This window comes from Erythrolamprus reginae, chromosome Z (genome assembly GCF_031021105.1).
Source record: "Erythrolamprus reginae isolate rEryReg1 chromosome Z, rEryReg1.hap1, whole genome shotgun sequence".
Lineage (NCBI taxonomy): Eukaryota > Metazoa > Chordata > Lepidosauria > Squamata > Dipsadidae > Erythrolamprus > Erythrolamprus reginae.
In genome coordinates, this window is record NC_091963.1 from 19552974 (window position 1) to 19580139 (window position 27166).

The 27166-nt window shown below is 37.5% G+C and overlaps 1 protein-coding gene across 1 annotated transcript in view; it reads left to right on the forward strand.

Annotated features, from left to right (window-relative positions):
• PARD3 (par-3 family cell polarity regulator) overlaps nucleotides 1-27166 on the forward strand; it is a 716596-nt gene that overhangs the window by 294278 nt on the left and 395152 nt on the right. The window contains 1 exon segment of the mRNA XM_070728743.1: nucleotides 25215-25393. Coding sequence (XP_070584844.1) covers nucleotides 25215-25393 — 179 coding nt within the window.

A 27166-nucleotide genomic window follows, 5' to 3' on the forward strand; every position in this document is an offset into this window, starting at 1 on the left:
TTTTTCTACAATTTTTGAGTTATTTCCGAGGTACAGTAGTTGGTTCATTCTTGGCATTTAAGCAGGCTTTTGCTTGTGTTGGCATTTCTCCAGGGCTAACTCTATTTAATTTAATCAATGAAAGATACATGCTCCTTTTGGTAAATAAACCATTGCCAGAGAGATCTATATTTTACAGAATGTATAAACCTATTTTAACTTTTAGTCCTTTGTCGTTCCTAAGAATATTGTTCCCATTGATAGTCCTTTCAAGTGTTCTACTTTGTTGATTGAAAATGGATTTTAACTGAATGATATCTTAGTAATACAGAGAGAAAAATACCAGACACCACTATAAATTAATGGAAAGCATGTACTGAGTATCATCATAAATAATGCTTTTGCAGTATCATGGTAAATAATGCTTTCTAAAATGTGTTTAAAATAAGAACATATTTCCTGGCAATTTTTCAGAATTGGATGAGTTTGCATCAAATAATCATCACTTAATCTCTGCCTCCTTTATAGCATGGCACTAATCTTGATCCATGTCCGGTACCATGTCCGGTATCAAATAAGGAAGGTGTCAGCTAATGTTGCAAGGCATACTAATTATATTTATATCCTGCAACAATTGTACAGTTACAGGTAGTCCTTGATTTACAATTGGGAGATTAGTGACAAGTGTTATTAGTAGCCATTTGACATTATGAAGGACATGCTTAAAATCTACCTACAACCTAGTTTCAAAGTTATGATAAGTAGTACTTCCCTGCAGTGTTCTCTCTAATTGTTTTTGGGGGTGGGCGGAAAAGTATAGTGTCTGAGCGGCAGTCCCTTCGGGACTGGACGGCACTCTTTCCCTCTCACTCTTTCCCTCTCAGCTTCTGGGCAGGTTTGAAAAACTCTGAGTTGATGATGGTTTTTAAGTGAGCGATTGCTCACTGCTCAGCTTAGAGGGAACTATGCTTCCCTGTGGCCACAGTATTGCATTTTGGGGCATTCACAACCAGTTTATATCCCATTTTTACTTTCAGTTTCCAATAGTGAACTGTCCATTGGGTATTATGTAATAGCTTAATAACTTTTGCATTTATTTAATGATTGCCTCTTTTGCTTAACAATTGTTACAAAAGTATTTGGAAAATTAGGCATGATCACCAAAGCCTTAAAATAGATAAGAAAATCAAAAGCATAATGAACATAGAATGTGTTTGAGTTGGACTATTATTGGTCAGAGTATATGGTATACAAAACAATACCAATCTTTCTTGGTGGATCACAGCCTTAACATAAGTTGCTTCCCAAAAAGCAATCACAGATTTCATCAGCAGAAATGTAGCATCAAAATGGACATGTTGTAATTCTCTATAGTTTGTTGTTCAAACTAGACCCTAGATTCTTGAGTCCGTTTCTGCTGCACCCCATTGCAGCGGAAGCGGAATAACAACATGGACACAGAGCTGGATTTAAACTGGGTCATTTTTATTAATTAAATATAATTTATTTAATTTAAATTAACATGGACCCGCAGAGGTCAACTGAAAAACATCCGGGCCGGAAATGATGTAATAAAAACATCCTGGGCAACTTGGGGCGTAGCTCCATGCTGATCCAGGTGAAGGGGCCACGCCCTCACCTGAATCCCAGCCATGCCAGGCATGTGGGAGGTCTCGCCGTCCAATCCCTGGAAGGGAATTGAAATGGGCGAGACCCAGAGGCAAGTTCTTCCCAATTGCTCAGGCCAGTTTAAAAGCCACCATGAGCCCTTGGAGAGAGTCTTCCAATCATCCCCAAGGAGTCTTTGGAGAGGGGCGGCATACAAATCTAAATAATAAATGCCCAACGGAGAACACGCAGTTGCTAAACCCCTCCCAATTTCCGCCCCTAACCTGCCAACCCAAATGACCAAAGGTAAGCCAATTAGCACTAATTGGGGAACGAGCACCCCCTAACCATCCATCCCGCACCACAGTATGGAATAGGCAAAACAAACGGTCACAGAAAATGCCGAGACCGCCAAAAATTCCTGTTAGGCCCCCTAAGGGCGACCCTTGTAGCACACTGAAAGATAGGCAGGGAGGGCGGGTGTTTGCTGGCTCGTTGCTGGGGCGAAAAGGAGGCCCCAAGCCAGCGTGGCCCTTTATAAGGGCTGGCTGGCCATGCCCCCCAGCATCGTCATTGGGCATGCTGATGACAAGCGTGGCCGGGATCTCGTGAATCTCACGAGATCCCGGCCTTCCAAAATGGTGGCTACGCTGGGACCCGTGTTTCTCCAGCCCCGCTGCAAATCCGGGCCAGGGATAAGTCACCGGCAGGGCATTTTAGGGAGAACATTTACAAATTGAAATACGTTCAGATGACAGCACCCAGGCTGATATGGAAGGAACAAACTGAACAGTTGGGTGCTGGATATATTAGCCTGGATTAGAAAATTGTATTCAGGCAAGATAGTTGTTATTTATATAGCTGTCATCAAAAATTGAGTGGACATTTGTAAAACTTGACAAAAAAGATAATTTACAAATATTAGATTAGATTATTCTAGATTATTCTAATTTGATTTAGAAGATACAATCTAAAGTAATAATTTTAAGTTACAAAGAAGTACATTTTTATTGGAAATTAGATATACTTTCATAATGACAAGAACTGTTTAAACAATGGAACAATACTGTTCCATAACACAGGAGGGAGTGGCGGTGTCTCCTTTACTAGATGTATATCCATAAAGGTATGGAAGAGCAAATTCTGCTGTTGTGGATTTCTGCATCTGCAACAAGTTATATTTCATAGCCATGAAGTGATTTCCAGACTTTACTTCCCATGATTCCCTAAGAATCTGAAAGAGCAGCTTTTTTAAAATCATGAACATCTATAGATGTTATCTGGAGATGCCTTTTAATATATAGTGGTACCTCTACTTATGAACTTAATTCGTTCCGTGACCAGGTTCTCAAGTAGAAAAGTTTGTAAGAAATAGCAATTTTTCCCATAGGAATCAATGTAAAAGCAAATAATGTGTCGATTGGGGAAACTACAGGGAGGGTGGAGGCCCTGTTTCCTCCCAGGAGATTCCTAGAGAGGCCCCACAGAGACTTCTCCCTGCCTTTTGTGGCCCTGTTTCCTCACAGGAGATTCCTAGAGAGGCCACATGGAGGCTTCTCCCTGCCTTTTCCGGTTACAGTTTCGGAGGCTTGGGTTTGTAAGTGGAAAATGGTTCTTGAAAAGAGGCAAAAAAAATCGTGAAGACCTGGTTCTTATCTAGAAAAGTTTGTAAGTAGAGGCATTCTTAGGTAGAGGTACCACTGTAGCTATTTTTTTCAGAAACTCACAGACACAGCTATTAAACAAAATTCCCCTCAGGAATTGTGAATTTCTGTTTTCAGAAAAAAAGTTGCTCTTCTGTCAAGTCCTTTATAGAAGCAATTATTTTTTTGATAGCCATTTTGAAAATTATGGGGACAAAAATCAAAATCTTCACTATTATCAATGAATAACCCCCCCTTTCTTGGCTTGCATCTTATAATTTTTTATTGTACAGTACGTCTCCTATTTCTTAATTAAGTATTTTTCAGAGCATCTTTAATTTTTAATATGATTATTCAAAAACCAAGAATATTTAAAGAAGATTTATCAAACTGATAAATCAGTATGAACAATATGAAATTAATTTGTCTCTGAAGAAATTCTCTTTTGTTTTGATCGTGGAAGATTAGTGGATATTAAATTTTGTGAAAAATAGGAAGCAGAGTTGCCAAACTTTAACATTGTTTGATGGATTGGAGGTGGTCTCTGCTTTTTCTTCAGTTGGATAAGAGAATTTTTGATAGTCAGTTACAAAATGCATTGGTGAGAAGATTCTCACGCCAAATGAAGAACTGTATGGTAACAAAGAGAAATGGTAAACTTAATTTCCCCTTATTTCTGTGTCGCCTGTGCTGTTGCATTATGTTGATATTATTTGAAATGCAATATCAAATGAATAAATCTATTGCTTTTACAAAAGAGACCTTTAAGGTAAATTAATATTTATTTCTTTAAGGTAAATTAATATTCATTTCTTTAAATGAAAAACCGCTATCTTTTCATTCCCATAAGTGGGTGAAAATGACTTAAACTGTTTTGTATATGTTTAACCATGCAAACATTTTAATGTTCTGTGGAATAAATTAGTGTATAAGAAACATGTAAGTTGAAACTAAGAAAAACTGTTCAATGCAAATTTGATGTAGAAATATATTTTTATGACTTGCAGTTAGCCACTTGAAAAAGATTAGAATTAAAAGGAAGAAAGCACGTTTCCAATCAGTATAAATCACTGTCTGTTTTTATATTGAATGCTTGTTCTGCTTTCTCATTAAATTGTCTCAAAGCCATTATTATTTTTAGTAGACAAACACACAACTGGTCTTCAGTACAGTAGGCTTAGAAGTCCCAATTTGCTTATAGACAAGCCACAAACGTCATAAAAGGCCAAGCTTGTCACATACATTTTTCTGTGAATTATTCACTTGAATTCTAATTGGGAGTGTCTGCCTTTGTGACATGAAGAATTGTTTGTCAGCAGCAGTCAAGAAGAAAACAAGGGAGGGTGCCTACGGGGGAAAAGGAAGAGACATCCTTGTTATGAGCACATGTCATCCCCTAATAAATAATAATTGCTCTGCTGCAGTTCTTGAATACAAAAACAATGTCTGAGTGGGGAAACTATTAGATACATAAAAAGCAATGTACTGTAAAAGCCTTTTCAGAACCAGTGGGCTGGATTCACATATCAGGCTGAGGAATTTTGAGAGTTGAGAGCTCCAAGTCTTAAAGTTGCCAAGTTTGGAGACCTTTACTCTAAAGGCAGGTAAATACTGCATTAATTTATAGGTCAAGCTATCTATTTCTGTTCACAAATAGTTGTAAATAGTTGTAGTTCTTAAATTTGTTGGTTCTTTCATGAGTCACAGATAATTAGAGTAGCGATAGGAATAGCAATAGAAATTAGACTTATATACCGCTTCACAGCCCTTTCTAAACACTTTATAGAGTCAGCAATTCATTCTCATCAGAAGGATAGAAGGCTGAGTCAACCTTGAGCCTGGTGAGATTCAAACTCTCAAATTGCAGTCAGCTGGCAGTCAACAGTAATAGCCTGCAGTAATGCACTCTAACCACTGTGCCACTGTGGCTCCAATAATATGAGTACATCTTAGTAATGTTTGATAGGACTATCAGAGGTCAGGATACAAAGGGAATTCTTTTAACTAAAAAAACCCATAAATTAAACTTTATTTTGAATACGAGTACAGTACTGTAGTTCTTCACTTACAACTATTTGTTTCTCAAACATTCGAAGTTACAACGGCACTGAAAAAAGTGACCTATGACTTTTAACCGTTGTTGCCTATGATGAAAATTGAGGGTTTGGCAAGCAGCTTGTTGTAGTGTGATAGTTGTAGTATCCTGGGATCATGCAATTATCATTTGCAAACTTCTCAGTTGGCTTCCAATAAACAAAGTTAATGGGGAAAGATGGATTCACTTAATGACTGCAGACAGTGATTCATTTTGCAATTGTGGCATAATGTAAACTTGGTTCACTTAGCAACCACCTTGCTTAGCAATGGAATACACTTAACAACCCTCTTGCTAAGCAGGGGAATTTCTGGTCCCAATTATGATTATTAGTTGAGTATTACCTGTATCAAATCCGTGTACTTTTCACAAATTATGTCAATAGAAAATCCATCCTCTTTGCTCCAACAAGCCTTTCCAGAAAAGCCTGCTGCTAGATGAGAGCCAAATTAAAGTGTACTGGTTTCTGACTATAGCTGCCTACAAATCAGGAACGGGTTCTAACTTACCACACTGTCGGTTCGCTTCCTCCTATCAACACTTGCTTCCACAGTGCTAAATAAAAAAGAAACAAAAACAAGATGGTGAAGCATGAGCAGTGCCGGTAACTTGACTTCTGAGCATGCCCAGATTTTTTTTTTTTAAATTCAAAATAAAATAATTGAATAAATAACAATTCATTTTTTTAAAAAAAAGATGGCAGCATCCATAGATTAGCACCAAACTGAACTGATTCAGTGACGTCACCAGCAGGTTGGTGAACCACCCTGAACTGGGGGGAACCCATATCTGTTGCAAATACTATTCACTTTCTGTAGCTGCTTTTGGGCTAGTTTCTGCATTTAATATGTTTTGTTATATTTATTATCAACCATTTTACCAGTTGAAACAATAAGTAGTGCTTACATTCTTAGGATTCTAAAAGCTGTTCAATGATCAAAGCTGTCCAAAAGTTTCTTTTGCATAGAATTATTCTTTAAGATTGTCCTGGAAATTATATTGCTTATCGCTAAAGATTAGTTTGATATAGTTTGGGAAATTATATCCAAAATTATGCTGACCCATGTAAACTATCCAGCTCTCTGAACCTGAACTATCCAGAACTAAAAAACCGGATTAGAGTTGTGCAAATGACTTCAATTTGACAGATTTTTTAATGACTGTTACAGCAAGCAAATCAGATGAATTTACAAAAAAATCAGGTATTTAAAAATAGTCAGAATGGTGTCAAATATTAATGGAATCTTATTTCTGAATGTTGATATTTATGTAGATGTTTGCTCTAATTACCTTACACTTCACTGTTACAGGTTACAAATTGAAAACTGCAATTCTGGTAGGCTTAATAGGACCAGAATAATATAGGCAGATAAGGCCAATACATTTATCATTAAATGCAAATTTTCATTTATTCTATGACAGTCAATCAAACTTTATCACAGGACACTGAGCCAGATAAGCAGGTCAGTAAGGCAGGAGGATAGGAAAAAAAGAGAAGGGAGGAAGGAGGGAGGGAGAGAGGGAGATTACAGTGTAGCATGCATAATAAAAAGACTTTCATTTGTGCATAGTCTACTTTACTACGAAATAGCATGCAAATTCTACAAAGTACAGTGTTTCCTCGATTTCCGCGGGGGATGCGTTCCGAGACCGCCCCCGAAAGTTGAATTTCCGCGAAGTAGAGATGCGGAAGTAAATACACCATTTTTGGCTATGGACAGGATCACAAGCCATTCCTTAACACTTTAAACCCTTAAATTACCATTTCCCATTCCCTTAACAACCATTTACTCACCATTATTACTGGTACTCATCATTGAATAAGACACTTAGTGATCTTGATATTTATAAACATAATTATTTATTAACAATAATTATTTTTTTTGTTATTTATTTGCAAAAATTATTAGTTTGGCGATGACATGTGACGTCATCGGGTGGAAAAAACCGTGGTATAGGGGAAAAAATACAAAGTATTTTTTAATTAATATTTTTTGAAAAACCGTGGTATAGGCTATTCGCGAAGATAGAACCCGCGAAAATCGAGGGAACACTGTACATATAAACTTTATAACACCAAGAGTTATCTCAGATTTTCTAAAAGAAGCCATACCTAGAATTTGTTCAACCTGGAAATGATTTGAGGTATTAATCAATCAATATGGGCACTCTAATAAAAATTCCAATATTCAGATTGTGATTCCATAATTCACTGTTCTTAAATTTGCAGTGACAAAATTTTTCAATGGATGTGCTTTATATCTATAAAGTCTTGTCAGCAGGATTCCTTCCTTCCTTCCTTCCTTCCTTCCTTCTATCCATCCATCCATCCATATATTAGATTTTGATATGCAAGACTTACTCCTTTATAATTATTAATTAATTGCATGAGTTTTAGGATGTAGAAAATGCTTAATTTATTTCATAACAATTGCCAGGATAGTATAGTTCAGTGATGGTGAATCTATGGCATGGGTGCCACAGGTGGCACGCAGAACCATATCTGAGGGCACATAAGGCATTGTCCTTTGCCAGCTCCAATGATCTTTTTGGCCATTTTTGCTCTCCCTAGGCTTCAGGAAAGCCTCCTGAACCTTGGGAAGGCCAAAAAATGGCCCAATGGGCCTACATAGGAAGGGTCTAGAGACTTTAGTGAGGCCTGTGGACATGCGTGGGGGGGCAGTGCAGAGGGTTTTGCATATGCGCAGGGGTAATATGAGTGTTGTACGTATTGCATTATGGGGTACAGGCACATACGTGCACACTATTGAATGCACGCACACCCTTTTGGCACTCTAATAAAAAAAGGTTCACTCTCGCTGGTGTAGTAAGCCAAAAAATTGGCTTAGCCTACCGGATGTGGTAGGCTAAGCCAATGTTATAAATGCTAGAATGATTTCAGAGTTTCAATATTTTCCTTTTTTCCTTTATATGTTCTGAATATATAAACCTGGAGCCTCTTGATTAGTCAACATGATAGGAGGATAAAAATGAAAATAGCTCAAAGAAAGTAGTTGATTCTGGAGGCAAAGGCAAGATTTGATCCAAAGAATGAAGGGAGTCAGTCATACTTGTGTCAATTTCAGCTATTCCTAGGAATGCTTGCCTTATTTCTTATTAGCAGCTCTTTACAAAGATTCTGTAAAGATTAAAATTGGTTCAGAGGGACTTGTTAACATCAGTTCCCATGTTTGCTGGCAAACAACTTAGATAGAATTCCAAAATAAGGTGAAATGTTATTCTAACTTGCCTATGAGGTTGATTGAACAACTCTCTGAAGTTGTGGGAAAATACAGCCTATTAATATCTCTTTTATGGCCCAAAATATTGTGGTGTTCTTTTGCATGGATGTGTGTGTGTGTGTGTGTGTGTGTGCATCAGTTTAAAAGGAGTATTTAAACACCATTTCATCTCCTCAAACACTGATTTCACACTAAGTCTCTAATCATTTTCAGAATGCAGCCTTCAGCATGACAAGGTTATAAATCGCTACTGTAACATAATTTTATTTAGTTAGGATGTAGCATATTGTACAAATCCAGACAGTTGTGATTATTCAACCATTTAGAGTTAAACAAATTGTGGTGTAGCATGATGTGTGATGTGAACCTATTCAGTCTAATTAAACGAGTTACTAGTGCATTAGCTACACACACACATAATATAATCCTCCTGAAACAAAATTCAGTACAAGTTTGTCAATAAGCTGCAAGTTCCTGTGTTTCAGTAAGAGACCCACCACTTCATCAGTCATATCTTGGAATATGGTAGCTACTGAATTTTTGATGGGGTATAGTTCAGTTACTGAAATTCTGATAAACCCTTCTCTTTGTTCTTACTAAATATTGTAAAAGTGATAATGTGAACATCATATTTTGATGGTCCCACAGAGTTGGCCTTCTCCGGGTCCCGTCGACTAAACAATGTCGTCTGGCAGGCCCCAGGGGAAGAGCCTTCTCTGTGGTGGCCCCGGCCCTCTGGAATCAACTCCCCCCCGGAGATTAGAACTGCTCCCACCCTCCTTGTCTTTCGTAAACTACTTAAGACCCACTTATACCGCCAGGCATGGGGGATTTGAGACACCTTTCCCCCAGGCTTATTATAATTTATGTTTGGTATGTATGTGCTGTTTGGTTTTTAAATTATGATAGGGTTTTTAGTTTTTTTTAATATTAGATTTGTGCCTATATATATTGTTTTATCGTCTGTTGTGAGCCGCCCCGAGTCTTCGGAGAGGGGCGGCATACAAATCTAATAAATTATTATTATTATTATTATATTTTGGAGAGTTGCTCGTAGTCCAAGTAAATAACAAAGATTCTAACTTTGTTATTAGTGGACCAGGAAGTAGAATTTGCTATCTTACATTCAGAAAAATAAATGTCAATAATACATTTAGTTTGTTTATCATATGGAAATTAGAGTATATAACCTTACTAAGAGAGGAAATAATGACAAAAATAATAATGTGGTACTTGGAAGCTGTTTCTAGATAGGATTGCCTTAGGCTGGCAGTTAACATTTTTCAGTTTATACTGTAAAAGATCAAAACTACTTATGCAGTATTAATTTAGGCCAAAAAACAAATTGGCATTTTAGAAGCATTCAATTTACATCATAATTATCTCCATTTGCTTGGTCCATTATCAGTGATTTCAGGCAATTAAGCGTTCTCATCTTAAAAGTTTTTAGTTAGCTCTTTGAAGCTCAAGTTGCCAAATAGTTATATATCTGTATTTTCTCACTTTGAGTTACATCACTGTTTGGGATATCTTAAGGTTTACTTATTAAGTTTTACTTTACTTATTTTCATATGTATCTTGTTTAATTTTTTCTAACCAAGGAATAATGTTCATTCATTCAGTTTAGGTTGGAAATCTGTGCGTAATATTTTGGGAAACACTCTGTTTGAAGAAGTCTCACATAGAGCTGTCCAATTAAGTCTTTTTCAATTCTGAGAAAACTTAACAAGGGAGTGGGGAAAACAGGTGCTGAATTTTTTTTTGCCACAGTTGTTAAGTGAATCACTGGAGTTGTTAAATGAAACATATGGTAGTTAGGCTTCTCTCATTGATTTGTTGGAAGCTGTCAGATTGGTTGCAGATGGTGATCACATGACCCTAGGAGGCTGTAACCCAGTGAAGGTGAACCTATGGCATGGGTGCCACAGGTGGCATGCAAAGCCATATCTGCTGGCATGTGAGCTGTTGTCCTAGCTCAGCTCCAACATGTATGTGTGTGCAGGCCAGCTGATTTTTGGCTTGCACAGAGGCTCTGGGAGGGTGTTTTTACCTTCCCCTGGCTCCAGGGAAGCCTTTGAAGCCTGGGGAGGGTGAAACACGAGCCTACTGGGCCCACCATAAATTGGGAAACAGGGCTCCAGAGGGCCACCAGGGGTTGGGGAAAGCTGTTTTTGCTTCCCTGGGCATGGAATTATGGGTGTGGGCACTCGTGCGTGTGCAACAGTGCACACCCATGTTCATTTGACACCCGAGGGAAAAAAGGTTTGCTATCACTGCTGTAACCCTTGGAGATACACATGTTTGTCAAGTGCCTGAATTTTGGTCACTTGATTGTGGGAATGTTGCAACAGTTGTTAAGTGTTGAGACCAGTGGTAAATCACTTTTTTTCCAGTTTCACTGTGACTTTGAATTGTTGTAAATTGAGGATTATTGCATTACCGAAATGCTATGCAAATTATTATGTAAATTATTATCAATCTCCACAAAGCATGGGAATGGGGTTATTACTGAAATCAGTGAAGGGCTACCAAAATTTTTACTACCATGCTGTGGGTGTGGCTTATGCATTTTCTTTCAACATCTTTCAGTGCAGATTCGGTGCTCTGGGGGGAACTCCATTTTCGCTACCCCACTGCATCCCCCCCCCCCAATCTGGGCAGTAGCCAAATCCTGATTGAAATGCACTATTTCCCTGGTACTTGTGGAAGACAGGATAGAAATCTGAGAAGCCAGTATCCTTTTATTCCTTTTTCCAATATGTATGCTTTGGAATACATGTTAAGTCCTTTGGGATTCAGTGGCATAGAAGTCGAATAGATAGATAGATAGATAGATAGATAGATAGATAGATAGATAGATAGATAGATAGATAGATAGATAGATAGAGGGGTTGGACAAAAAAACAGAAACACCTTGAAAAATAATCAAAATATCTTTTAATATAGTGTTGGTCCACCTTTTGCGGCAAATACAGCCTCAATTCTCTGAAGTATTGATTCATACAAATTGTGAATTGTTTCCAAAGGAATTTTAGCCCATTCTTCAGTTAAAGCACCCTCCAGTTCTTTTAGAGACAATGGTGGTGGAAATCGACTTCTTACTTGAATCTCTAAAATCGACCATAAATGCTCAATAATGTTGAGGTCTGGTGATTGTGCTGGCTGGATGAGATGCTGAACTTCATTAGAATGTTCCTCGTGCGATTCTTTAACACTTCTTGCTCTATGGATTGGTGCTCTATGGATGGCATCCCCCTCTAGAAACAGTTCTTGAACCATAGGATGAGTTTGGTTGGCCAAAATTCCTAAATAGTGATGGCTTAAATTTCCTTAAATTTCTGTAAAAAAAAAAAGATAGTTCAAAAAACAATCAAATAACAGAAATAAAAAATCCCATTAAAATATCTCAAGTTTTGATTGATTTGAACATGTTCAAACATTATAATGCCAAAAAGTCAAGTGTTTCCATTTGTTTGTCCACCCCCTGTAGAATAGATAGATAGATAGATAGATAGATAGATAGATAGATAGATAGATAGATAGATAGATAGATAGATAGATAGATAGATAGTCAGTCAGTCATAGGGCAGTGATGGCAAACCCCTTTTTGGCTCACATGCCAAAAGGGTGTGCACTCACATGCTAACATGCACTTGCATGCCATACCCATGCCCTCCCTTCACACATGTGCACAACTGATTGATTTGATTTTATTGGATTTGTATGCCGCCCCTCTCCGTAGACTCGGGGCGGCTAACAACAGTAGTAAAACAGCATATAACAATCCAATATTAAAACAGTTAAATATTAAATATTAAAACAACCCCTGCATTGCCCCCTCCTGTGCATGTGTACAAGCCTCACTGAAGCCTTTGGACTCCTGAAGCCTGGACATAGTTAAAAAATGGTCAAACATGGCAACCAGAGTTTTGATTGACCCTTTGGACTGTTCAGGAGGCTTTTCTGAAGCCTGAAGAGATCAAAAATAGTTAAAGAATGCTGAAAATCAGCTGGCCAGCACACACATGCATGTTGGAGCTGACATAGGCCTCGGGTGTCTTCAGATATGGTGCCGTAGGTTCACCATCGGTGTCATAAGGAACTTTAGAAGAGCTGCACAACCACCATGGATTTATTTTGGAAGTGTGTGGGACTGAAGAGATGGCACCTTCCTGACATTCATTAAAATAAGCACATTTATTTCCAAGACCTGCAGCTGTAACCAGGCTTCCTGCTGTCCTGAGTAAACTCCACAGCATAGCCCAGCTACATAAGATCTTATTATTTCCTAGAAAATTCCTTTCATCTACCTTTCAACCTGAATGCTACAAAGTTCTTGAGAGATAAATATATTTGCCACTCATCTTCTGACATATTCTGCCCCAGAAGCAGTAAGTCCTTTTTTTCTAAAGCAAGCTCAAAAGAAAACTAGGAGTGTTCAGTTGTTTATCTTCATAACAGCCTTGTAACAGGAATACAGTGGAACCCCGACATAAGAGCTGCTCTACTTAAGAGCAACTCGAGATAAGAGCTGGGAGGGGAGAGATATTTTTGTTCTACTTACAAGCCCAAATTCGAGATACAAGCGCCAAGGAGCTGTCTCCTGAAGCCAAACGCTAACTTCCGCGTTCGGCTTCAGGAGACAGCTGCGAAGCGGCGCGCGTGTTTTAAAAGGTTGCAGCCGGCCTGGGGGGCTCGGGGGGGGGGGCTTGCAGCTTTCTTTCTTGCTCTTTTTCTTTCTCTCTTTTACCTTCCCTTCCTCTATTTCTTCTTTTCTTTCTCCTTCCCACCTTCTTCCCTCCCTCCCTCCCTTCACTCATTCCTCTCTTACTCTCCCCTTTCATAAGTTTCCTTGCTTCCTTCCTCTGTTCCTGTCCCTTCCCTCTTTCCTTCCTTCCTTCCCACCCTCCGTCCATTCATTCACCCATTCCTCTCTTGATCGCTTAAAGCCGGTCCCTGCTGCAAAAAGGGTTGGGGACCTCTGTCCTACAGGATTGGGTGGCAGAGAAGTTGAACATATGTAAATTTAAAAGTTTAAGAAAGTTTACAAGTTAAGTGAAAGAAACTTCATTATTCATTTATATGTACATGTACATTTCTTCATTAAAAACATGTCTTTCTGCATAATTTAGACTAACTTTGTGAGTTTTTTGAGGGCTGGAACCAATTAAAATTATTTACATTAATTCCTATGGGGAAACGTCGTTCGAGATAAGAGCTGCTCGACTTAAGAGCCCAGGTCCGGAACGAATTAAACTCGTATCTCGAGGTACCACTGTATTAGATTTAAAGAAAGTAATGTTGTTTGGAATATAGACATCTCAAAGGTGATGACAAAAATGATAAGAAAATTAAAATTAGTCATTTGACTTTTAAGGTGAGATCCCTGTCACTTTGCATTCCACTATAAACAAAGAGTTTTGTAACACTTTAAAGTCTAAGACATTATTTTGGCCTATCTGTTCAAGGACTAAGACATGTTTCATCAGCTGTGCAAAGCTGGTCTCCTGGTAGTTATAATCTATTTACATAAATTATGTTTGAATTTGGCTCATGAGTCAAGACATTAGTCCAAATGGTCCATTAAGCCCTTCCATTCCTTTAAAGAACAGCTTTCCAAAATGTTGCAAACATTCCTGTTAAAGAGGGATTAATCAGAGTCCTTCTGATGTAGTACAATGTTCTTCCACCAAGTTATCCTTAGCCTCTTCCAAATATAAAAGTAAACCCATATTTTCAGCTCTAAAAATCAATAGGGGAGATTAAGCTAGAGTACAATAGTAAATAAGAGATGTGATGGCTCAGTGGTTAAGATGCTGAGCTTATTGGTTGAAAGATCGGCAGTTCAGCGTTTCCAATGCCTAGTGCCGCATAATGGGGTGAGCTCTCATTACTTGTCCCAGCTTCTGCCAACTTAGCAGTTCCAAAGCACATTAAAATGCAAGTAGAAAAATAGGGACCACCTTTGATGGAAAGGTAATAGCGTTCCATGCACCTTTGGTGTTTAGTCATGTCGGCCACATGACTACAGAGATGTCTTTGGACAGTGCTGGCTCTTCGGCTTTAAAACAGAGATTATCACTGCCCCCTAGAGTTAGGAATGACTAGCTCATATGTGTGAGGGAAACCATTATTATTATTATTATTATTATTATTATTATTATTAATTAGATTTGTATGCCACCTCTCTCCGTAGACTCGGGGCGGCTCACAGAATACAATTAAACAATTCATGACAAATCTAATAAATTTAAAAAACATTTAAAAATCCCATTATTAAACCAGACATACACACAGACATACCATACATAAATAGTATAGACCCGGGGGAAAAGTGGGGAAAATGCCTCAATTCCCCCATTCCTGACGGCAGAGGTGAGTTTTAAGGAGTTAATGGAAGTTTATGGAATCATGACAGTCCTATGTTGAGTCATGTTTAGACCCAATTTTATGACCTTTCAATTGCAGTGTCTATGAATACTGCAGTTGTTAAAGGAACACAGTAGTTGTTAAGTAAATCTGTGTATGGATAGGGTAGCATTTGGTAAAAATTGCCCCCCCAAAAGCCAGAAATCATTAAAAAATGGTAAATGTGACCTCAAAATGCTCACAAAAGTGAATCAAGTGTGTGAAATGGCAGCTATGTGATTGTGTTGTGCACAGACATTAGAATTCTAGAACTTGGTTGTAACTAGCTTTGGGTAGTCCATTGCAACTTCAGATGGTAGCTAATCAACCGGTAATTGTCCAAGGACTGCATATATAGTACAGTAGTCTCTTGGTGTAACTGAACTACAAATCTATGGTTTTAGGCATGTTAGAATTGAAGTAAGTGTAAATTTGATAAATTGTGTGTATCCATTACTAAAGGGAGGATTAAAAATTGAATAAATAAATCACGATATGGATGTTGTTTTGAGAGCAGAAAATGTGTTACTCATTGAAAATCCAAAAGATTTACAACAAATGCTGGATAGATTGTGTGAAATGACACAATATGGATCTGAAAATTAATGTATCAATGCTCAAATTATGTGAGAGGGAAAAATTAGGTGAACGGTTGAAAATTGTACATGAATGATGAGAAACTACAACAAGTAGATTAATTTACATACCCTGATAGAATGTTTACTAGAGATGACAAAATGGATAAAAGCATCTTATTATGTGATGGGCTCTGTACTAGGTACTTTGAGATCCGTTGCAAGGAATGAATGGTTGTCAAAAGTAATAAAAATGGCTGTGTATGAAGATATATTTCTTCTCCCTGTTGTGTTCTATGAAATAAGAGTTGGGTGTACTGGAGCAATATAATTATAAATCGAATGGGCAAAGAAGAATGGAAAGGTGAAGAATGAGGAAGTGCTGAATGCATGTGAATTCAATATTCCAATAAAATAAATCGTGGTGGCATGGTCTCATGAAAAGGAGGATTGTGAGTGAAGATGGTTGATATGATGGAATGTTGTCCAGATACCCAGGAAGGAAGAAGTGTATTCCAATATCAAGAGCCTCTTCTTCTTCTTCTTCTTCTTCTTCTTCTTCTTCTTCTTCTTCTTCTTCTTCTTCTTCTTCTTCTTCTTCTTCCTCTTCCTCTTCCTCTTCCTCTTCCTCTTCCTTCTCCTCCTCCCCCTGCCCCTCCTGCTCCTACTCATACTCCTTCATCTTCATCCTCATAGAACATCTGTTAAGCCTAATTTTATGACCTTTCTTGGCAGAATTGTTAAGTGATTCACTGCAGTTGATAAGTAAGTGTCACGGTTGTTAAATGAATCTGCCTTTCCCATTGATTTTGCTTGTCAAAAGGTTGCAAAAGTTGATCACATGACCTTTGGGCACTACAACAATCATAAGTCAGCGCCAAGCATCTGAATTTTGATTAGAAAATCCACAGGGGTGCTGCAACAGTCGTAAATGTGAAAAATGGTTAGTTATTGTAAGTTTGAATGGTCACCAATGAACTATTAAAAGTTGAAGATTATATTGTAAATCCTGTCTTGAGGAGCTTTTAGACATAGCAAACAAATTATTTTTTTGACATCATCACAAAATAATGGACAACATTATTTGCTGTCTAGTTTGCATCAATGTATGTGATAATATTAAACCATTTATATTTTGATATCAGTTGTGTCAGTTATGATATTATGCTAATGATTGGCATGATGTAAAAAGTATAATTACATAATTACACAAGTGATGTACATTGATGTAAATAATGTACATTCAAATCAAATGAACATTTGGGTATAATTGACATTTTCCCTCCACCTCAAAACGATCCTTTAAAATGAGTTTTGCATTTACATCTTTTCTGCCCAACTAGATTGCTGAAGTTTTCACAATATTTGCTTTGGCCAGTTAGTTTCTCTACTTGGTTACCTAGGAAACAGTTGTGAGGAATTAGATTTGCTTGGTTGTCAGAGGTATGGCTGAAATTTAAACTGGAGAGAAATACCCATAAAAGAATATTTGCAGAAGCCAAAAGCTGGCTTGATCAACTTATGAATTTTTGGCATCTCAGTCAAAATAGTGTTAAGAAGGTCACAAAAAGAAGATTGAGTATGCTTGGTATATAGCTCAAGATGGATATGGATGCATTTGAAAATGTAGGATTAAGTTCAATTTGATTTCACCCCCCCCCCCCAACTTCAGTAGAAAATCAAATGTCAGTAAAGCAAGATGAACAATCTGGAAGTTCATATCAAATAAGGCAGCTGGATATCTGTCCACCTATTCATAGGTTGAAAAAATGTTTTTCTAGGTGATCCCTATATTATTAATGCTGCTGAAATCAGAGATGATTTACACAAATGACTGTTTTGAAGGGTCAGCTGACAGGTATAAAAGGTTTGTGAATGACCTGCTTACAATAAGATGCATGGAAAAATTACCTAACAATGATGACTAAACAGTTCATTTTGGAATTTTAATGCTAGAATTCCTGAGATATTTAGAAGGCATCAACTGAGTAACATCCTAAACATATGGACGGTGATTTAGGCCATGTCCCAAAGTGCTTTTTCAAAAGGCAATCTAATTTTGTTTCTCCTTAAGGATGTTTCACTTCTCATGCAAGTAGCTTCTTCAATTGCAGCACAGGCGGAGTAATGACATGGACACAGAGAGCTGGATTTAAAATTGGGTCATTTTATTAATTAATTAAATTTGAATAATTTATTCATTAAATTAGCATAATTTAAATAAACCTAACAAGGACCCGCAGGGTCAAACAATTACTTCCGGGGCGGAAATGATGTCAGAAAAACTTCTAGGGCAACTATGGGCGTAGCTCCATGCTGATCCAGGTGAAGGGCCCCGCCCTCACCTGCATCCCAGCCATGCACCTGCATGTGGGAGGTCTGGCCGTCTAACCCCTACAAGGGGATAGAAATGGGCGGGACCCAAGGACAGGTTCCCCCCAATTGCTCAGATCAAACTAAAGGCACCATGAGCCTTGGAGAGAACCTGTCAATCATCTCCAAAGATGCCCAACGGAGAACACGCAGTTGCTAAACACCACCCAATTTCCGCCCCTAACCTGCCTACCCAAATGACCAAAGGTAAGCCAATTTTAGCTAATCAGGGAGTGAAACACCCCTTAACCATCCATCAGTCACCGCAGTGTGGAATAGGCAAAAAAACGGTTGCAGAAAATACCGAGACCGCCAAAAATTCCTATTCGGCCCCAAAAGGGCGACCCACAATGGCACACTGAAAGATAGGGAGGGCGGGCGGGTGTTTGCTTGTTCGTCGTTGGGGCAAAAAGGAGGCCCCAAGCCTGCTCAGCCTCTTTTATAGGGCTGGCAGGCCCCGCCCCCGACGACATCATCGGCCGAAATCTCGTGAGATCCCGACATTCAAGATGGCGGCTGCGCCGAGGGCCGTGTCTCCCTGGCCCTGCAGCAAATCCAGGCCGGGGGTGAGTCACCAGCCGCGCATTCTGAGAATTTCAGTTCTGGGAACCTGAAGAAACCTCAAAGAAAAGCCAGAAAGTGCAGTTCCCTTTTTGCAAAAAGCACTTTTGGGATAACCATGACCTGAATGATTAAGAATTTTCATAGACAGATTTCAGCCTTGTTTTTATTTGCAGAAGAACAGTAGGACAGAACATAGTTGCCTTTTGTAAAAAAAATTGTACATAAAAGCACTGAAAAATAATCATTGTTATCTGTCTTTGGGAAATTATTTCTATTGGATATCATGTTCTGTTACCTTGCAAATCTATCCTCTGTTATAGCTTGAAGCAGGGGTAAGATCTTACTTAGCAAAATATAGTCTCTGGCATGTCCGTACAAAGTTTTTTTTAAAGCTATTTCATTATCCGTCTGTTCTTGAGTTAATAACACTGAGAATGTTTTCAAAGACACTTAAGCTCCCAGTACATTTTCATTTCATTTTTCTCCTCTGGTTCTTTGACTTAAAAAAAACCTCTCTACAATGTGTGATTAGATTTCCCATTTTCAGTGCTTATTTAAAATGCACCTTGGCTCCAGAAAGAAATCAATATTTGCAGTGCATTAGTGCCAATGAGAATTTGAAGCCTTGTGATTAGAGATCATTGCTGTTTTAGCCAGTCTTCAAAGGAACCTTAAGCATCAAATATGATCAGGTATCATCCAGGATTTTGTGACGCTACATTGTGCTTACCAATGTCCTGTTCTAATATTTTAACTTTTTTTTTAAAAAAAGGAGTATAATTCTGAAATATATAAATTAACTAGAGATTATATCAATTAAGGAATTTTTATTCTTATTGTGCAATGTTTACATAATGCATTTTACACTGAGAGAGACTCTGGTATAGTGGCTAAGGCAGTAGTTCTAGTCCCACCTTAAGCACAAAACCAGCTGGGTGATTTGGGACATGTCACTTTCTCTCAGGTCTTGCAATGTAAGCAATGGCTGTTGAAATCTTGACAAGAAAACTTCAGAGATTTGTTCAGTCCCGAGTCTTCGGAGAGGGGCGGCATACAAATCCAAATAATAAATAAAATAAAATAAAATAATAAATAAAAGTTACGCAGAGTTAAAACTGACTCGAATGAACAAACAAACAAATAAGAAAAACAGAAATAAATCTATATAATAGTTCCTGTTCACAGTAGTAATCACAGGGGTAATTCGGTAAGGGGGGTTATTAATGATATGCAAATAAAATTCAATAATTAAATTTAGTTTTAGTAGATATCCAATCCTTTTAGCAGATTAGCATATCTTGGTGTTTAAAAACTTTGTCTAAGAAACATTACTGTCAGGCGCAAAGAATCAGAACTATTCATGTAGATTGCAGCTGAAATGATTTATTGAAGCCTATCCACAGCTAATTGTCAGTGCTAAATTGGCAGTAGATATTAGTGTCAAAGGATTCAAGGGGTTGGATTTGGATGTTGTGTGCCACCGTGCAGGGATTCAAAACTAATGACACATTTTACTCCACTTTCCATCTCTGCTTGATCTTGTTCTACAATCACAAAAGAATTTTCAAGAGAAGAATTTATTCCTAGAAGTTCCCAATATAATTTTTACAAACATTTCTTCCTTTCCTCAACATGTTCTTTAGGTGGTCCTAACATAGCATTAGCTTTAGCCACTTACCACATGTATTTTCCAAGAATTTTTATTGCTTTCGTTCCAGATGCACTCTTGAAAAAATGTTGTTGGAACTCCGATTCATTATTTCAGAGGATATCAGTTTCCTATTCAATCATTTAATGAAAATTAATGATTTTGGTTATTAATAAACAGCTGTGGGACAATATTTTCATTTATGTAAAATTGTGCATGTATGCCCTCTGTGTGCACGTATATGCATTTTCAATTTTACTATAATTCTGGATTTAAACAAATGTCCTACTATTAATATTCCCTTTTTTAAAAATGCTGCAGTACATTTCTTCAGTTTAGACATTCTAATTGTTGTTTTTTGTCACGAAATTATGTATGCTACTTGCATTTGAAAATAGATTTAGGCTCAAGGAGGAGTATTAGCTGGAATTAATTGGAAATATGTTTCCTTGCAAACATTTCATTTTCCAAATGGGTAACATCATAGAAACATAGAAACATAGAAGTCTGACGGCAGAAAAAGACCTCCTGGTCCATCTAGTCTGCCCTTATACTATTTTCTGTATTTTATCTTAGGATGGATATGTGTTTATCCCAGGCATGTTTAAATTCAGTTACTGTGGATTTATCTACCACGTCTGCTGGAAGTTTGTTCCAAGGATCTACTACTCTTTCAGTGAAATAATATTTTCTCATGTTGCTTTTGATCTTTCCCCCAACTAACTTCAGATTGTGTCCCCTTGTTCTTGTGTTCACTTTCCTATTAAAAACACTTCCCTCCTGGACCTTATTTAACCCTTTAATATATTTAAATGTTTCGATCATGTCCCCCCTTTTCCTTCTGTCCTCCAGACTATACAGATTGAGTTCATGAAGTCTTTCCTGATATGTTTTATGCTTAAGACCTTCCACCATTCTTGTAGCCCGTCTTTGGACCCGTTCAATTTTGTCAATATCTTTTTGTAGGTGAGGTCTCCAGAACTGAACACAGTATTCCAAATGTGGTCTCACCAGCATTCTATATAGCGGGATCATAATCTCCCTCTTCCTGCTTGTTATACCTCTAGCTATGCAGCCAAGCATAGCTGGAGAAGAGTGGGGTTTGCTTGCTATCTATCTATCTATCTATCTATCTATCTATCTATCTATCTATCTATCTATCTATCTATCTATCTATCTACCTACCTACCTACCTACCTACCTACCTACCTACCTACCTACCTACACACAAGTGAGTTGCTCTGGCTCATCAATGACCATTTGCTCTACTCCCTTCTGGCACTGATGAAGTTAGATCTAGTTGCATGATGAAAGTCAGAGAGCACTAAGGACCTTAAAGAAGGAGCACTTGATTAGTTTGAAACCTGGCCTCCAAAAGTTGTAGGTGTGTCATCTTTGGAGGTTTTTAGGGAGAGATTGGACATTCATTTGTCTGGGGTATCCTGCTTGATCAGGGGGTTGGACTAGAAGACCTCCAACTTAGGTCCCTTCCATCTCTGTTATTCTGTAGCAAAGCAGTGTTTGTTTCATTATGCTTAACATTTGTTCTTGAGGAATTCCAAATGAGAATTGGGAAGCATTAGCTAATCAATGAATGTATTATTACAGACTTCATTATTTTTTATTTCTTTTTACATGTTATAATTTTGGGAACTTAGTTGTCCAACAAAAAATATGCAGAGTTGCTTATTCAAATTAGGATTAGAACTTGGATTTTTATTGCTCTGGGTTTTTTTTTAATGTCTATATGGAATTAAACTGGGAAATAGGATAGAGATGCTCTTGGTGCTCTGATCAAGAAGTTTGCACTTTATATATTTTACTATTGTATTCTTAATCTTCCATATTTCCACAGATAAACAGACCATACATAAGCAGATGTGCAGAAATATTTTTTTAATATTTATCTGGGGGGAAAAATGGAAATGAGATGCCACAACATAAAGGAAATACCAGTTCAGTATAGCATTATGGTAGTGTGTTGTTGGAGCAAAAACAGATTGGAAGTTAGGAATAAAACAACTGATATTATTTTAATGTAAGATATAGTTGGTGATGTGTAGAACATTATGGACATTTCTGATAATATGAAAATAATGTGTGCAGCCAAAAAACCCTTTACGTCCATCCCCCGCCCCCCCTCTCTCACAAACACATACACATCCACCACCCACAAACCCCACATATCCAACTCTCCAAGTCATTCCATTATATATCCCCTGCTTTTGTATAAAAATGTTTTGGGTTTTTTAATGATTAGAAATAATGATTTTTAAAGGGAAATAATATTGGTTAAATGATGGCTATCTGGGGAAATTAATGACAGCACATTAAGCATTCACAAAAGCAGTCAATCTTTCAAACAGTGCGCCACAATATTTGCACAGCTTGTGTAGCTTTATAAAAGATTAGAAAATAACTTTTCTGAGCACATTCCCACATTTGGGACAATTAATGGTCTGAAAGCCTCTTATGGCTCATTAACAGTTTTTTATGGACCTTGAATACTAAAATAATAATAATCAAATAAAAATTACCTCCCAGTTTCAAAAACTCCACTTTGGTTTTGGAGCATTGCCTGTATTCCAATGATCAGTTACATTAGTTGATGGAAGCATGCATCAAAGAACACACACTTATGGTCTTGGTTTGAACATAATAATAAAATTGATTAAAAGGTTTAATAATCTCATAAATTGCACACACATAAATTCTATGCTGTTATGTAAGAATAATATACATACACACAAATTATTTTTATTCCATCTTTATGTCCCAAAGGTGCTTTAAAAAAAAGGAAACTGGATTTTCTTGGTTTATCTTCAAGATTTTCAACTTATCCAAAAAGCGTAATCAGTTCTGGATGAGAAGTGAAACATCTTTCAGAAAAACCAAGAAAGTCCAATTGTCTTTATAAAAGCACCTTTCGGACAACCATGATGTCAGAGAACCTCCATAGATGTTCCATTTTTATATATTATTTTCTGTCGTTGCTAGAAACATATTTCTTGAAAGTCCATTTCCTCTACTGAACATCTTGAAGTGCAATAAAATATATGTGGCATTTAAACAGGACAGGGAGATAGTGTAAGGGCTACAGGGGTACAGGGTTGTCAAACTCACATCACCAGGGCATCATCATTTCCTCCCCTTTACTAAACTGGACATGGGCATGACCAACACGTGACACATCTGGCCTGTGGACTGGGAGTTTGACAGCCCTGATATAAATGCATGCAACTGTATACTATCAAATATTTGGTCCGCCCAAAGTTAAATAATAATGCAGAATATAAGATCAAATAAAATGTGATTCTTAGAGGGTTAAACAAATTTTGGAAAGAGAAGTTTGCAATTGTCTTGAACTTATGTGTATTATATAAAATTGCACTTTGTATGAATGTCTGATAGCTCTAGCCCCAGTTTTGCAATTTATATAACTTTTTTAATAAAAAATTTGCTGACAAGATTTAGTGACTCACAATACTTTTGAAATGTCCTATTTTTTTTCATAGTTTACTAAGCCGGTGGACTATTTCTAAAAAGTGATCCATCATAAACACTGTAAGAGGAGAATCACAATAAATAGGCCGTGTTTTTGGTTCCCTTCTTAGATATGGAGGGTGAATCTGTAATCCATTTGAAATAACCTGGTCCAGGAATTGCTGATAAATGACTAATGATGAAGAATGCTGGTGGTGAAATTCTGCAATATTTGGAGTATCACAAATTGTCGGCTTATGGTTGTGGTGTTTTTGTAAATAGTAGCGATAATATTCTATTTTTTAGGGACAGAAATCATAAGAAAGAGTGTAACATCTAAAGCCAAGTTTATTATACATTTAGAAGCTGTGAATAGTATGTTGGAAGCATATTCTTAGCTATGTATATGTCCTTCAGGGTGAATAAGTGAGACAAATCACTTTGAAACACAAATGGTGTGATACCATCCTTATTTGTTTCACAGAAGCGAAAAACATTATTCAGAATAATCCAGGGACTTTAGAGACATCTTGCCAGTAACTGTCACTTTATTTTAAAAAATTGGTGTGATTGTTTTTGGTAAAATACCTTCCTTTGACTCACTGTTGCATTTTATAAATGAGTGAGGGATGATTCAGAACTTCTTATTGTTTGTTCAGGGAAGTTGGGTGCTTAAAAAAAGGGAGTACAGTCCACCCCAGAGTTGTATATATTCCATGAAATATTTGTGCCATTGCCCAAAAGCTCCCAAAAAGTTATAATCACATTTACAAGTAGTCCTTGATTTACAGCTGTAATGGAGTCTGGAATTTCCATTATAGGTTATGGCAGTTGTTAGTTGGTGCTTATGTGACCAATCTAATTTTATGATCTTTTACATAATGGTTATTAATCAAAGGCTGTGGTCATTAAATGTATCAGTGCATTTGCATGGCAATCTTTTGCTGGAAACCATATTAGAGGACTGGTTTTTGACAAAAAGTTGTCATAAATCATTTCACAAAATCGCCAAATGCTGCAACTGGCCATAAAAGTTAGTTGTTTTGCTAAATACCCAAGTGTGTTCATGTGACAGCAAGATGTTTGTGTCTGTGTGCATTCATCAGAACTCAGGAACTTAGATATAGGGGGATCTGTTGTAACTTTGAACAGTTGCTCTGCCAGAATAATTTAAGTGACTTTGAACAATTGTAAGTTAGACTAAATTGATGCAATTGAAGGGGAGAATTATTAAATATTTAATTAATTTTTTCCCCCCATTGTGCCATTACCCATTGATTGGTTAGATCAGGGGTATCAAACTCATGTCATCATGGCAGTGTCACATGATGTATTGGGATTTCCCTCCCATTAAACTGGGGTTAGGTATGGCTAGCTTATGATACAGGCTGGAAATTTGATAGTCCTGGCTTTGATTCTAACAGTCAGGATTTCTGGCACTTGAGTGATGTGTTCTTTCATTTATTATGTTAGGTATTTAATTGAATTCTACAAGATGGTTATAACAATTTTGTTTTCAAATAAGAACAGTATGAGTATCTCACTTTGTTGGAAAAGTCTTGTCTCATGGTTTCTTTTTGTTTTTAATCTCCTCAGATATGCCACTTCATGTAAGGCGCAGCAGTGACCCAGCATTGGTAGGCCTCTCCTTATCAGTCAGCGACACCCTTTTTACTTCAGAAGAGCCTTCACGAAAAAACCCCACAAGATGGTCTACAACAGCAGGCTTTCTGAAGCAGAATCCTTCTGGTGTCCCAAGAAATCACGAGCGAAAGGTATTATACCCACCACCACCCCGCCACTAAAAAGATGACATTCCTGAATGTTTCAGCATGGTTGCTTCATTTGCGGAACTCGTGCTTTTAACTTATACTGAGCTGTCAGCTTTAAATTGGCTTGCTTATCTTCTCATACTGCTCTAATCGCCAAACTGCTAATCTTTTTATACTGTTCTAATCGCCAAATTGCATCACGGAGAAGCTCAGGAATTGGGTTATTTGAGGCTTGATTCAACAGTTGACAGACAAGCTCTCATCAACTCTTGATTTGCTTCATGGCCTGCTAGGTTGAAAATAGACCAGTAGACAATCTCCTACCTGGTTAACAGAAGTCTTTATAAATTGCACCAAGATTTCTTAGTTCTTCATATGTGACAGTAATTGATGGGAGAATTTAGTTTGGTACATAAATTCTCTCTCTCTCTCTCTCTCTGTGTGTGTGTGTGTATGTGTGTATACACACACACACACAATCTCTGTGCCAAAGTAATTGAGCAAAAACTTTGATAAATTATTCTGTCTGTCCGTCCGTCCGTCCGTCCGTCCATCAATCTACTACCTATCTCTCTACCTACACACACCCATACCTCAGGCTGTCTCTCTGAACCTCAGTATTGATTACCTAATGATCACCTTATTGAATCTTTTGTTTTAAATACTCCTCTTATTATTATAGTGAATATGCTATATTAATTTGGAGAAGGTCTGATATAGCTGAATGTTTTGTATTTTGCCTTATTAATTTTAGGTCATGGTTATGTTCTTCTCCTTCTTCATCATCATCATAGTTTGTACAAGTATATATTTTCACATATAGGAATGTTTATGTATAAAAATTCCTCGCTCTCTATTCTGTTACACACATGCAGTTTTACAAGAAAAGTAAAATGTACACTTGGTGACCTCTAAATGTGCTAGGGCGATTTCCTCCATAATTCCCAAATAAAATAGCTTGTTAGCTATGAACATTGAAATGAATATTGCTGTCTTGCAGAAGTATGAATATGTGAGCTCTTCCTAAGTTATTTTACTAAAAAAATTGGACCCTTTTTACTTTCATAGTAATTCTGGATTTCTCCTATTCAAGGTTATATCATATTTTAAAATATTAATTAATTAATTAATTTGTCAAGGATGTGTTAGATAACAGATATAGGAATAAACATGATTATTAATACATGAAATGGATACGAATAAAGGGGATCATTGGAACAGGGACATTGGTACACCTATGCATGGCCTTTAAGGTCCTCTTAGGAAAGAGGTGAGGTCAACAGTAGATAGTCTAAGAATAAAGTTTTTGAGGTTTGGGAAGAAACTATAGAACTTAACTGCAGATGTCTTCTCCGTACTGAAGGAGCGGGTCCAGCAGTCACATGGGTTGCTCATGTCCAATCCGGTGGAACTGAGCCTAGTGTTAAAAAAGCTTGCTGGATCCGCCCCTTCCCCAGAATTCGCTCAGTTCGCATATCCTGCGGTTGTATTGTGATAGCTCGTTCAACATTCTAACACCTTCCCTTCGTTCTTTTCTTCAAAAGTAGTAAGAACTGTTTATCCTTATTTGTTTACTTGCACTAATAGCGCCAGCCGTTTGTGGCTCGGCTTTTTTCCTTGGGAGAAGTTGCGGTTTCGTTTTCCCCCGGCTGTTTTGCCGTTTACGATCCCCGCTGCCGCTTGTGGATTCCTTTAATCCTTTGGCCTGGAGGTCTTGGTGCAAGTATTGCTTCATTGATTTATTACAGTATTATTGTTAAAGGGCTTAAGAAATAC